We start from the raw sequence: 14826 nt of genomic DNA on the forward strand, positions 1-14826 counted from the left end.
TGGCTGCTGTGCGTCGTGAGACCTGGAGCGGACTGCGGAGTGGTTTAGGTAGTTTCATGTTGTTGGGATCTATTTTCTACCACTGCAACACGAAACTGTCTGAATTGGCCCAGTTTAATACATCGAAACTTCAGTCAACTTAGTCGGGGACACGTGCAATCTGATTGAATTGTATGTAATAGGATGGAGTGTTATTTGTTTTTCCATAAATATATGAATAAACAATAGGACATTTTTTATTTCCTTTAGCTGTTGAGAAATACTTGCTGGCGTGTATTTCTCTTAACATATCGTCAGTAATATTTATACAAACTCTACTTGTTATTTTCGTCATTAAATTAAGCCCCTGAATTACCTGCGTCCTATATTTATCTTGGTAAAAGCTCAGCCATAGGCGAGTTGGACTTGGATTTAGCGTATAGATAAGCATGTTTTCTGTCCGTCGTGACGCAATGACGCCAGACAAGGCCTCGGTTACGACCACTGCATTAGAGTGGAAGGGGAAGTTGAGTGGGCAACAGCGACCTCAGCGGCGCGCCGGTGGGCAATTGAACCGGATGCTTCCGCTGCGCAATACAGCCCGGACACAAAAGAGGGGAAGGGCTTTATGGTGATATTTAGATCCGCCAGACAAGCTGTTATCTGCGGGAAAAATAAGTGAATAACCCCTGCGGTATACTGGGTCCGTGTTAAAAACACCCTGATTTAGTTTACAGCCTTAAAGTGCCATTGCATTCACTTGTGTGTCCTTTTTTTCTTTTGAAGGTGCCTGTCTGTGCTGTGTTTAAGTACGCATAGCCTTTATTTATCCACTAGCCTCTTTATTTTGTTCTAAGGTCTCTAACTTATTTTCACCAAGCGTTATCTGATTATACACAGTGGTAGGCCCAATGCGTTCCAGGTAGATGAACGCCAATCTTTTCAGTTATTGGTGTGAGTTATACCGTTTTTAAATTCAGAATGGGAAAACAGGCTGGAGTGGATTATTTAGCAGTAGTCAATCGCCTGTGGCCTGTAGGTGTTGGCCTAGCTTTCAGTTTTATTTGACGGTAATAAATAGAACACGTAATTCTGTGGGCTATACTATCACGGTTCTCTAAAGCTATGGTAGGGCAAGGTCGAGAACATGTCTGTGAAGTGTTACAATGTGTTACGCCGTCATTTCCTCTCTTCATACTAGTTCAGATTTGATCATATTGTATCCAGACTTGGGTTTGCATGTTCAGTAAGCTTCTCCTCGGCTATTGTTGAATTACATGTGTTGGTTTGTATTTTATTTGCGTATCCATTGAGCGTTGTTCGGTTTCTGAAAACGAGTTTTATTTCTGCTTTCAAATTTGATTAGAACGTGATCTATGTGTCTGAATGATGAAACAAACAACCCCATGTGTAAACTATCTATTAAATGATCTATTAATTGCATGTTTTTCTCACGAGGTATCTCACACTTTTATGAGGAAAACTCCTAAACTCAACGGCTTCTGTAAATTATGCTGTATCTGTTAGCGTATTATTTTCTATTTAATAGTGTGCTCTTTTTTCTTTAGCCATAGTGGCTTCCGTAATTGCCACTGTTGTGCTGGTAGCCTATTTGTAATAGTGCTAACGGTAATTATGGTTAGGGGCCTGTGTTTTGGTTGATCATGTCAAATTACCTGGATTTTAACCTTTATTTGAAGCCTTTTCCAGAAATGAGAATTAGAACCAAAATAAAAGCAATTGTCTGAGGATGATTCTGGACCATCTGACATAAAAATAAAAGGTTCAAGTTTGATAATGTATATATTTTTTAATAAAGGTTAAAATCCAGGTAAACTAAAACACAGGGTCTTAATTATGATAGTAGCCTCCTAATAGCCTAATATAACTCATAGTAATAGTTGGATGTAAACAATATGTGTAGGCTAATTCTTAGTAATAGTCAAGTATTTGTATTTGAAAAAGAAGCCAGCTAGTCTATAGGTAGACGTGCACTACTATGTGCATACTATTTTCTATGACGAATATCCATAATTGTAGCTTATTTTGTTGAATCTTAATTGTTTAAATATGCCACAATTAGGCCTATTTCCATGTAGGTTATTGATTGAATGAATATATTTTCTGTAATAGAACATTGCTGTTTAATTAATCGGTTTTGTTTAATAACCAGAATATAGGCTATCCTGGATATACATGGATATAGAATACAATATTAGACTAGAACAGTAAAATGATTCTTTAAATTTTTTGTATTTTTTAAGGCAGCAGTAAATACATGAACTTAACCGGGTAGATCTACTACTATGCCAACACACATTTCTATCCTATATAGACATTTGTTTTCTATAAAAAAATAACTATATGAATTTACATTTTTCCATATTTTGCTGCTGAAAATAATATTACTTTTACTGAGAAATGATATATATTTTTTCCAAATAGGCAATATAATAACAATGTCATAGGATGTTGATGAAATAACACATTAAACTAGTCATATATTATTATTCTCAGCAGGCTTGTGGTTCTATTAGGCTTTAATCTTATATTATATTAGGGTATTACTGTATAATACCAAACTAAGGCTTCACAAAATAGCATGATATAGCACACCTTTGAAAGCTTATGTTTAATGGGGTGTGTGTGTAAAAGCTTTTTCATTTTGGAACATTTCCTGACAATGAAAATATGAACGGTTTGAACATTTTGACAGAAGATGAAAGAGGTCACATACTACGATGGAAAGCTACCCAGAGCATTAGTTGTAAGAAAGAATATCTGAATAATTTACGTTCCTTGGCGCCGTAGAAAGAATGCAGTTTATGACATTTGGTTTCGTTAATAAGCCCCAATATGGCGGCGTCATCCTGGTTATGTTCAGCCCCTGTATGTTTTGTTGTGAGTATCATTGGCAATGCTTATTACCCTATAACATATGTGTAAATATACTCGTTAAATGCGTGTTTTGGGATAATTATTTATTGGACTTACTGACCTATGCTAAATGGACAAATACTTCCAATGCTATTTCAGTTTAGCCTACGCTCCCTTTCCATAGCCCTACATTTATATCAGCAGTAATTGTATAAAATAATAAGAATTTGCTTTTAAACCTAGACATTGTTACGTTTTAAGACAGAGACCCGCGAGCATTTAATAGCCAAAGGGATTGATTTACACTTTATTGTTCAGCCTTTATGATCACGTGCGCTCGTCACCCAATCGAATGGCAGTCCTGCTTCCCAACTATTAGTCGACTGTAGATCTTTGTGGTGCCAAGTTGCTATACTTGATTTCTTCAGATTGTTATTTTGTTGAAAGTCGGGTTAGTGCGTGTGTATGTGTGTGTGGTGTGTGTGGCACGCTTGTTTTTGTATGTATCTGTGTATGTGTGGGTACATGTGAAAGTCTCTTTTGCCATGTCGACATCTGGAACGTTGACTAGCTACTACGTCGACTCCCTCATCTTGCCCGAGAGCGAGGAGCTGTCCGCGCCCAGATACACCTCCGGTCCGGGGGGGCTCCAGCATGCAAGGCAACTTACCTCGCTCACCGATCACACCGAGCTTGGGCCCTGCACCTTCCCGACGAAAGCTCCGGTCTTCAGCCCGTCCTGGGGCCATGTATCGACCCAGTTTCCAGGTGCCGTGTCATCCGTGTACCACCACCCGTATGGGCATCACCAAGGCCCGGCTTCAGGCGACGTGGAGGGTCGCTACATGCAGTCCTGGCTGCTTGAGCCCATTTCAGGGTCCTTGCCTTTGACCGGATTACCGACGAGTCATCATTACGGGATCAAACCGGAGAGCCTGGGCGCACGAGTGGACAGCGCGCTGCCTGGATCCCACACCGCACTGCTCCTGTCCGACTTCACCAACGGGACAGTTGCGACGGCGTCCCCGGTGGACAAGAACACACTACCTGGCCAGACCGCAAACCTGAACGGGGAGATAGAGGAGAAACCGGCCCTCGATCCAAGTAAGTGCTGCTTCATCCTTTGACATTTGGTAGTGTTATGTTCTGTAAAGCTGCGGGGATGCAGGTAGACATGTGTGAGTAGCAGAGGGGGCGCGTGTTTGATAATAGGCTAGCTTTCTCTCACCCGTTTCCATGTTCTGATACTATGGCTTTCAGATTTTAAACAGCAGCGACAGTCAGGTATAGGAGTGCATTGCTACTTTGGATTGCATTTAGATTTTTATATCCAGAATTCATTTCCAGAGCTTTTGTTATCAGCCTCGTCCCTTGTGGGTCATGTGTTTTTATTACATTTGGGCCAGCAGCACCGGGCTCACACCACTCTCGTTTCGCACCCCCTCTCTCCAGATAACCCGGTATCTAACTGGCTCCATGCAAGCGCCACGAGAAAAAAGCGCTGTCCATACTCCAAGCACCAGATCCTTGAGCTGGAGAAAGAGTTCCTCTTTAACACGTACCTCACGCGGGACCGTAGGTTCGAGGTCGCGAGGCAGCTCAACCTTACCGAGAGACAGGTCAAAATCTGGTTTCAGAACCGCAGAATGAAGATGAAGAAATTTAATAAAGATTGTGGACCAAAAAATGATTTATAGGTACCTATGATTAATTGAACGAGAACGTAACAAATATCACAAATAAGGGATATCTGTGAAAAGACTGTATTTTTTAGAAGTCGTTGTCTTATTGTTTTATTCCAGACAGAAGCTGTTATGTGTCTTGTAAAAAGCATGTCCGGCTCTACTCGTCGGTTTGATGCAACTACCTTTATATCGCACAATTTAATAACAGTGCGCATCATTTGTTGTTATTGTTATTAGGATGTTAATTAATTAAGGCCTCGGCTGCAAGTGTCATTGTGTAAGACGAGTATTAGTAGGCCTGTTCTCTGTCTCGTTTGTGTATGGATGTTTGTAGCTATGTGTGTGTTCTCTGGTTTGTAGATGTGTATTTCCGGTTCAACTGAATTTAGTTTTAAATGTGATTACGTTTTTTGTTGTTGTTGACATTATTTCAATTACTGGTAACGTTGATTCATGATCTAACGTTGGAGTGATAGGCTAACTTCTGGCTGCTAACGTATGGTAGCATTTTGAAGTGGGTGCATGAGTATCAAAAGCCTTTTTAAAATGCTTATAAGCCTATTGATAATATTAATAGAAGGTACATAACAATTATTTTGTGTTGACTACCTAGACGTCTCTCAACTACCTATAATTGCAAGACCTATAATTGCAATAGCCTATTTCATTTTTACCTGACTCCGTTGTGAAGAAACATAACGCTTGTATATGAAACTATGTCTGAATTTCAGGGAGTAACATTTTAGAGGACATATTGGTTAGAAAGAGAGAGAGAGGACATTTTAAAAACACTGTAGGCTACGTAATGAATACCTCGTGGTCTGGAGACGTTCCGACGTTTGGTTCTCAAATGTCATTTGTACTTTATTTATTGAATAAAACAAATTATATCTGCGAATGCAGCCACATTGAATTCTTATCATTTGTTGTACTTTTACATTTCACTGTAATCTAAGAAATAATTCAATAAATGATCAAATTCCTAAATATATTGACAGTCAAATGTATTGCATCCTACCAAATGTATTGTGTAGCCGATATGCCTACACTCACATTCGTTTGCACTTATATTTTCTCTCCAACAAAATATTGGAATAATACTCTAATAGAAAAGTATTCATGGAGTAATGTAAAGCAGGTAGTAATGACAGGCGACCATTTATTTCATTTTCCGTGAGGAAATTCGAGTCTTTGACTTTGAAATGTCAACGGCTTATCAAATAATGTCAACGCGCACTTGGCATTCTTTCTTCAACCCCGCGCGCACACACACTGTGTGTGTGTGTGTGTGTGTGTGTGTGTGTGTGTGTGTGTGTGTGTGTGTGTGTGTGTGTGTGTGTGTGTGGGGGTGTGTGGGTGGGTGTGTGTGTGTGTGTGTGTGTGTGTGTGTGTGTGTGTGTGTGTGTGTGTGTGTGTGTGTGTGTGGGTGTGTGTGTGTGTGGGGGGGCTCTGCCTGATGTCTCTGTATCAGGGTAAACAGACAAGCCCCGAGCGTCGCTCCGTGCTTGCAGCTCTGCTGTGTTCCGCGCGCCTTGGCAGAGGACATTGTTAGTTGTATACAGCCATAAAATACAATTACCGCTATAGCCGTTTATGGGGTGCAAAGCGCTGCAAGGCGAGAGGACACAACACAAGAAACATGTCGAAATCTTCGACAGCTGGGGCCTGTAGGATATGTGTTCTTCAGCTATGATATGACACCACCGCTCAGTTTAGACCCCGTGCTTCTGGACACATCCTGGCCGCCATGTTTTAAAACCTGCAACATGTGCAGGGGAGAGAGGACAAAGGTATTGAGCGTTCAACGAGGGACTGTACTATATGGAATTTAGCTGTGGTAATCAAATTACAATCTATTTGATCTGAACTTGTAGTTGGAATGAGTGGTTGAGGTGGACCTGCTTCCACAAGCCCCTGGCCTATAGGCCTGCAGGAGATCTTAAATCTCTTAAATCTGCGGTGTACCAAATAATAATAACAGTTGAAATTATAGAGACATGTGGAATAGGCTACAACTGGACCTGGGCAAAACTACAGAAATACAGAATCCCAGAACCACACTTCTTTTATCAGACAACATCATTCACATAATGCATGCACATAGATTTGAACACACACAGGCCTGTAGTAGTTGTATGGAGCCATATAGTGGTGTTGTGACGCGCTCGGCCTCGAGGACGCAGATGGACCCCAAACATCAAAGGCTGGGCCAGAGAAAGAGCAATAAAACGCCTGGTCTGCTATACTGTCTGGCATTCCACTTTTAATGGCTTTATGGCCGTCCAGACACAATTAGGCCGTTTTCAGAACTCGGCACCCATTTGTTTTCTGTCTTTCTGTGGGACTGCAGCATGGACAAAAGGCCTAGCGGAAATGATCAGCTTTATTGGCGTCTCCCCGACTGTTGCTCGCGGGACTCATGGTCATCTCGAGCGCCCCTTTGTTTCTACCTGGCCTGGGAAACGTTCTCGCTCGGTTTCTCTGGCGGTAGCTAGTGTTCTGTTCACGTGCTGGAGGAACAGGAAGGGCAATAAAGCAACAGCATTATATGAGGCAAGACCTAGTCTCAGTGTATATGAGGCCAACATGGACATTTTAGATATACTATTCTCGATGCTAATCATTGGACCTCTAAATCTGCATTCCGTGTGGAAATAGTACCGCGCGCAGCGAATGCCACAGTTCCTACATTAATCACATTCCTTTATGGGATTTTTTTCTATTTGGCCACTAAGGGGGTGGCTGTGATTGCAGTTCTGTGCGCATTGCACCTTTTCCACCCTGCAACTTTGTGTAGTGACCAGAGGATGGCGCTGATGTTCCATAACAAGCCTCAGAATGGCCTCTTCTGAACGCTTTCCCTTTGTGATTACTCTCGCAGGAACATAACAGTTTAAGAGTGCAACAAAGTGATTTCACACCCTGCCTACGCTTTTACAATGCAAGTCTAATACCACGTTAAGGAATGTTTACGAATACAGTGCGCTCACCAGGAATACAACGTTTAGACATGTTTCGACCTAGTATGTTGGTGCATCCTTTTCCTGCATCATTTGGGTTCTATAACATTGTAATTCTCATTGTTTTTATGCAGATTATTTTACTTTATTTTACTAGGCAAGTCAGTTAGGAACAAATTCTTATTTTCAATGACGGCCTAGGAACAGTGGGTTAACTGCCTTGTTCAGGGGCAGAACGACAGATTTTCACGTTGTCAGCTCAGGGATTCGATCTTGCAACCAGTTACTAGTCTAACCACTAGGCTACCTGCCGCCACAATATTATTACCTATTGTGGTCGTAAGCACATTCAGGGCAGTATTTAATAATATAAAGATTTATAAAAATAGACGAAATAGTAGTCCTTAGTCTAGTTATACACAACATGTTGTAGATGGGTATCTTTACATTTTCTACACTGAGAAACCTAAAACTTTCTACATGTCAAATGAATTGATAATCAAGATAATTGGGTACATTTTACTGGGCAAATAACGCTGAGTGTTTTCAAAGAAAACAGGCTTTTAGTAGACCTAATTATTATAGTTAGAATGCGTTTCTGTTTTATCTTTAGGTTAGGCCTATAGGAAAACTTAACATAAGTAGTGTTTAATAAACAGAATTATCATGCAATATCAACATATGATTCACAGTACAAGGTGCAATTACTTTTTGTAAAGTCAGTGGAAAACTATTTTCCCCTTTTTTCTGAAGTATAATTCATATTCAACATTTGCAATATGGTCCAACACAAGTATCTTTTTGGTCTGATTTGCGTTCAATTTGCTTTCGTTTAATCCATTTAGGAATATTATTCTATGACATATTGTAAAATGTGATAGGCTTTGCGTTTTAGAGTATGTTTGGTGATATTTAGATTTAGCCTAAGTGTTTATATGATCAATAACTCTACACACAGAATTGCATTTTTCTGTTGATCCCTCCTGTGTTTATTTCCAGATAACATTGTGGAATACGAAAGAATATACATAAACTTCACCAAATTAGGCCATAGCCTATTGCAGATAAAACATAATAAATTCAGAGTTTAAAAAAATGATTTCCAAATAGGCCTACCGCCAAGAAAGCTAGATAACACAAACGTAGTAGAGGTCTAAATGTAGACCTACAAATAATGTGACTCATTTTGAGTATTCAAATTGACTTACTTAATTTGCTTACCTAACTTTTATGTTTTTAATTAATCACTTGCTTCATCTAGCATTGGGTTACCACTCAAAATAATTTTCTCAAATATTTCAATAACACTTGCTTCTTGTACTCATTACAACAATTCATTTTATATTTAAGCAATAAGGCCCGAGGGGGTTTGGTATATGGCCAATATACCACAGCTAAGGTCTGTTCTTAACCACGACGCAACGCAGAGTGCCTGGATACAACCATTAGCCGTGTTATACTGGCCATATACTACAAACCCCCAAGGCGCCTTATTGCTATTATAAACTGTCTACCAACTTAATTAGAGCAGTACAAAGCAATGGTCTTTCAGCCAATCAGCATTAAGGGCTCGAACCACCCAGTTTATAATATATTTTTGGAAACAACGAGTTACACAACAACACTAACTCAAATAGGATACAACTCAAATAGGATACAACTCAAATAGGATACAACTCAAATAGGATACAACTCAATAGGATACAACTCAAATAGGATACAACTCAAATAGGATACAACTCAAATAGGATACAACTCAAATAGGATACAACTCAAATAGGATACAACTCAAATAGGATACAACTCAAATAGGATACAACTCAATAGGATACAACTCAAATAGGATACAACTCAAATAGGATACAACTCAAATAGGATACAACTCAATAGGATACAACTCAAATAGGATACAACTCAAATAGGATACAACTCAAATAGGATACAACTCAAATAGGATACAACTCAAATAGGATACAACTCAAATAGGATACAACTCAAATAGGATACAACTCAAATAGGATACAACTCAAATAGGATACAACTCAATAGGATACAACTCAAATAGGATACAACTCAAATAGGATACAACTCAAATAGGATACAACTCAAATAGGATACAACTCAAATAGGATACAACTCAAATAGGATACAACTCAATAGGATACAACTCAAATAGGATACAACTCAAATAGGATACAACTCAAATAGGATACAACTCAAATAGGATACAACTCAAATAGGATACAACTCAAATAGGATACAACTCAAATAGGATACAACTCAAATAGGATACAACTCAATAGGATACAACTCAAATAGGATACAACTCAAATAGGATACAACTCAAATAGGATACAACTCAATAGGATACAACTCAAATAGGATACAACTCAAATAGGATACAATTGATAATGGTTACATTTGTAAATTGTATTATTTTAATCACAGTAATATAAAATTAACTGTTGTAAAGTTGATTATGACAAGCAATCAAATGTAGTCCACCTATATTCTGACTATATGTTGAATGTATAAAAAATGAACTCTGTAGAAATGTAGTGCTCTGCCCTTTGTATGCTATAATCATAATGTTTTGATGTTTGTTGTACACTATCACATATAGTTCCGTTTTAGCAAGGAGACATGCAGCTAATTGAAGGAATTTAAGAAAAGCTTTTAAAGAAATACACAATGCGGTTTTATATTCTTAGTTGTGTATAAATGACAGATGTTATGAGGGTGTTATTCTGTATTATGAAAAGTAAGGTATAACTGCAACAGGACAGGCGTTTTATTTTGAACCAATGACATTGTATTTTGTTTCATTTCATATGTTCCCACAGTGTTTATGAGAGGGTGTGTGTCCAAAGAGATGAGAAATAGAGTGTGTGTGTGTGTGTGTTCGTGTGTGTTAATCCTACCCTGCAGTCTGTGCGCCATAATGATATTTCTGGCCCTGCTGGAGATTGGCTACAGCGGTCACAGGGCTGGATCACGTGGTTTGGTGTAAATCTAGGGTGTATTGCTGTCATTTATCACACTACCTCGTAAAAACGACACTGAAGATTCTGGCCCAACAAATCACAAGGAAAAAATATGAGCTCTTATTATGTGGATGGTCTTTTTAGAAAATATACGGCGACCGGTTCTTTCTTCCCAAACACCGACCGGGGTTCGTGCGCTCTTCGACCCAGTGGAGAAGGACCCGCATCTGTTCACAGTGCCGCAGCCTCTGCCTTCCCAACGTCCTTGTCCGGACTTTACAACGTCAACAATGCTATTTACCAGAGTCCCCCGATGTTTACTCCTGCTTATGACCAGGGGCCGGACGTGCACAGTCTGCACTGCAGCTCTTTCGACCAGAGCCGTCTGTTCGGGGACAGCTGCATCCAGCCGGTGCCGGGTCCACTCACCTCGCCAGAGGACAAACATTACCGGATGTACCCCTGGATGAGAACATCAGGTATGATCTTACATGGACAACTTACTGTTGTCTTAATTAATGGTGCACGTAATTCCGTGAAGCCATTGGTATTGCATGGAAAGAATCAGAAAAATGTTTCATTTATTAGTTCTGTGACCATAAATTAATTATCCCTCCGCTTCTGTAGTGTTCATCGCGCAGGGACATTAGCGCTGTTTTTATTGTTGTTGCTCTTCTACCCTTTGTGGCAGTAAAATACCAGGCTATAAGTTGTAGTGTAAATCATTGCTCTGCAGTTCGCCCTTTTGATTGGGCTCAGAATGGCTGTTGTGATTAACATAATCACTTTCAGAAACCTATTTGTACACAGGGATATAACTAAACTATAGTGGTGGCTGCAAACAATATCACTAGACTAGTTGGAGCAGTGGTATTGATAGTAGTGTCTGATTAGTACGGAATTGGTAGGCAGGACGGTGTCTAATAGCAGAAGTAATTGCTTATGGGCTGTGGGTATGACCTACTAACGGTGGACTAACACATGCTTCTAATTGGAGAGGCATGCAGTGCATTAGCAATAGGCTACAGGCTATAATCCCTGCTGGAATATTTGTAACGGAAGGAAGCCTTAGCCAAAACAGCACTGAAAACATTTTGAGAAAGAAATCTTAGCAAAAATGGCACAGAATGACAGAATGTGGCACGTTCTTTTTATTTCATTATTTTCTATAGAAAAAAATACAACAATCCAAGATCACATAATTGTCATTATCAGTATCAAGTTATTATCGGAGTTATTACATATGGCATGCTTGTGTAGAACATGGTTTTAGAGCAATTTGCAGTATTTTTTATTCGTGGGCCTAGTGGGAAAATGCTATGTACAAATGTAGGATCTTAATTTGAGCCAGTTTCCAACAGCAGGAAAATATTCCTGCAGCAACAGGAAATGTGAATTATTATGTGGATTATAGTAAATGGACATTTCTTGTAGGGCTTTATACATTTTTCGTTAGGGCAAATCAAACCTGGCTTTTTAAAGTGGAAATGACCAACTTTAGAAGCCTTTTCAAATCTCAAATACCCTAGAAGTTTCCATTTCCTGCTGCGTAGGACAATTCTCAACAACAAAAGAGTGATCAAATGTAGATCCTGCATCTGTACATCGATTAAAACCATTCTCTCTTTCAGATCCAAACAGAAAGCGTGGACGTCAGACGTACTCCCGGTACCAGACACTGGAGCTGGAGAAAGAATTCCACTTTAACCGGTACCTGAACCGCCGGAGGCGCGTGGAGATAGCGCACGTGCTATGCCTGACCGAGCGCCAGATCAAAATCTGGTTCCAGAACCGGAGGATGAAGTGGAAGAAAGATCACAAGGACGAGTCTTCGAGCTCAAACCTCAGTGCCAACTCAGAGAACGTAAACAAGGATGGTGATGGTAATCCGGTAACCAACGGACAGTCCAATGCCCAGGAGGCAGAGCAAGGAGATTCCCCGTCTGCGGGTGTGGCGTCAGAAACCCCTGCAAGAGAAGGAGATGGCGACGTAGAGCCTATTAATGAAAGAAACACTCCATAAATGTTTGTATTTGTCAAATGTTAAAGATGTATACTCTCATAGAATCGACACACTCTTGTTCATCGTGTTTGTTTATCAATTTAGAGATTAGTAATAATTGGTGAAACGACTTGCAGGGCTGAAGTTGAGAAGCACTTATTTATTGTACTGTATACAAGCTAACACTGTCTCTAGCAACAAAAGGCATACGTCTATATGCACATGAAAAGGAACGGATACTACCTATTTACACTATAGTATTCTTATGAAAACTCAATTTGATCTTTGAATGTAGAAAAGGCCTACTGTAAATGTTATTCAATAATAAATATTATTGTTTGGGAACTATTAGATAGTTTACTACTGAAATAACATTCCTGAACAGAGAACTACCTAATGCGACAGTTTAGCCTACCTGCAATTTCAATTGACTTAGACAAAGGGACCTTTTTCGCATTGTATTTGTTTCTATTTCAAATGGAAATAAATGCAAATGTTGCGTAAAAGTGCCTTTGTTGAATCAACTGGCGAATACGGCTTTAACGTTTTACTGTCCCTTATTCTCCTTATATTGCACTGCTGTAGCTGTTATGGTTTGGCATATTCCTATATGTTATATTTGTGAGAATGTATCTTTTGGGGCCATGTAGAGATTGTAATACATATTCGCATGATTCCAATACCCTACCTCAGAGACTACAGACCTATTCGGCTACTACTGTATCACTGAATTGCAATACTGTATAACTTGTGAAATTGAAGTCTTTGTATACACTGTGACGTCGTGTTGTTAGTGTATTTTTGCATCCTCTATACGTCAATCACATTTTTGGTGGACGTGAGTGTGTCTGCTTGCATGTGTTTGTAGGCTATTTGTAAATTAGGGAAATAGTGTGTTTGTTTTAACTCCTCAAATGAATACAAGAGAACTGCTCCAATGTTCAGAAATAACCTATATGCTCCATCCACATCTGTTTTGACTCGGAGGTATTCGTATTTTGACATTATGCAAGACACAATATTAATCCAATAAAAACAAAAGCCTTCAGTTTTGAAAATAGCTTCGTAACGAATTTCCTGTAAGCCAACCATACATTTCTAAGAACTTTAGACAAAATGTTAAGAAAGCACTTATAGTCAACATGCCAAAATAGATGGTATTAGCTTAAATTATGCATGGATGAAAATACTTCACGTTCATTTAGTTCTACATTTCTTTTTATATGACAAAAAATATTGACAACACTAAGCCTACAAATGGTGCTATTACATAACACACTGCCTATCTGGCTCATTCAGCAGGAAAAGTGAAAAGAGCTGATGAAACCCATAACACGTGTTTAAAGAAGTAGTCCACTATTTTACAACTTCATTTGAGATGGTTCCTCACCCTGAAAATAGAAACGGTAATCAATGGTTCAGTTTCCTGTAAACAGCTCGCTACACACACCACAAGCTAACAATCATTGGAAGCGACAGGGGCATGTGAGCATGTTTTTTTAAATAGCCAAAGCACCTTTAATTAACATCAAACTGAATTATGGAATTGATTTGAATTGATTTCAGGTGATTTTTACCTTGTTTTTTTTAACATGCTCGCATGCTCCTATCACTTCCATAGACTTTTAGCTTGTGGTGGCTAAGGTTAGCTGAATTTTGTAGTGGCTGTTCAAAGAAAATTGAACCATGGATTACAGTTTCTCTTTGCTCATAGACTACTTTCAGGGTGAGGAACCATCTAACATCAAGTTGTAAAATAGTGAACTTCTCCTTTAATAAAGAGGCTAAAGCAGTGTTTCCAAAACTCGGTCCTGAGGACCCCAAGAGGTGCATGTTTTGTTTTTTTGCTCCAGCACTAGACAGTTGATTCAAATAATCAAAGCTTAATAATGACTTGATTATTTGAATCAGCTGTGTAGCGCAAAAAACAAAATCAGCGCCGCTTGGGGTCCTCCGACTGAGATTGGGAAACAATGGGCAAAAGTATGCTCACTATGAGGACATGAGACTGGACAGGCTGTGTATGTGTAGCCTACTGTGTAGGGGAAATGAATGTTGAATGTTTAACTGTGTATTCCCCCTCTTTCCGGTAAGATGGCGCCTAGCTCTGACCTGCCTCTTCCCCTCTCTCTCCAACTCCCCACCCGCTTTCCCCCTCTCTCCACTTGCTCTCCCTCTCTCACTAGGTCATAAATCTGTTGTTGTTTATGAAAATGTACAAAATAGCAATACAGCTTTAAGAGGGTCCTCCTTTCCCATTGGTCCGCACTGGTCACATGGCATGGAGCGGTGAACATTAACTTTTTTATATATAATTTTCCAGAAGAGAACGTGTCTCA

At 39.5% G+C, this 14826-nt stretch overlaps 2 protein-coding genes across 2 annotated transcripts; both read left to right on the forward strand.

Annotated features, from left to right (window-relative positions):
* Positions 1-3251: 3251 nt before the first annotated feature.
* Positions 3252-4877, forward strand: hoxa9ab (homeobox protein HoxA9ab). Its single transcript, NM_001139566.1, is given in 2 exon segments — positions 3252-3960; positions 4309-4877. Coding segments are annotated over 2 exon segments (804 nt in total). The 5' UTR covers positions 3252-3401; the 3' UTR covers positions 4554-4877.
* Positions 4878-10553: 5676 nt separating this feature from the next.
* hoxa7ab (homeobox protein HoxA7ab) lies at positions 10554-12582 on the forward strand. Its single transcript, NM_001139567.1, is given in 2 exon segments — positions 10554-10964; positions 12117-12582. Coding segments are annotated over 2 exon segments (759 nt in total). The 5' UTR covers positions 10554-10597; the 3' UTR covers positions 12509-12582.
* Positions 12583-14826: the final 2244 nt, after the last annotated feature.

This window comes from Salmo salar, chromosome 14 (genome assembly GCF_965601325.2).
Source record: "Salmo salar chromosome 14, fSalSal1, whole genome shotgun sequence".
NCBI lineage: Eukaryota > Metazoa > Chordata > Actinopteri > Salmoniformes > Salmonidae > Salmo > Salmo salar.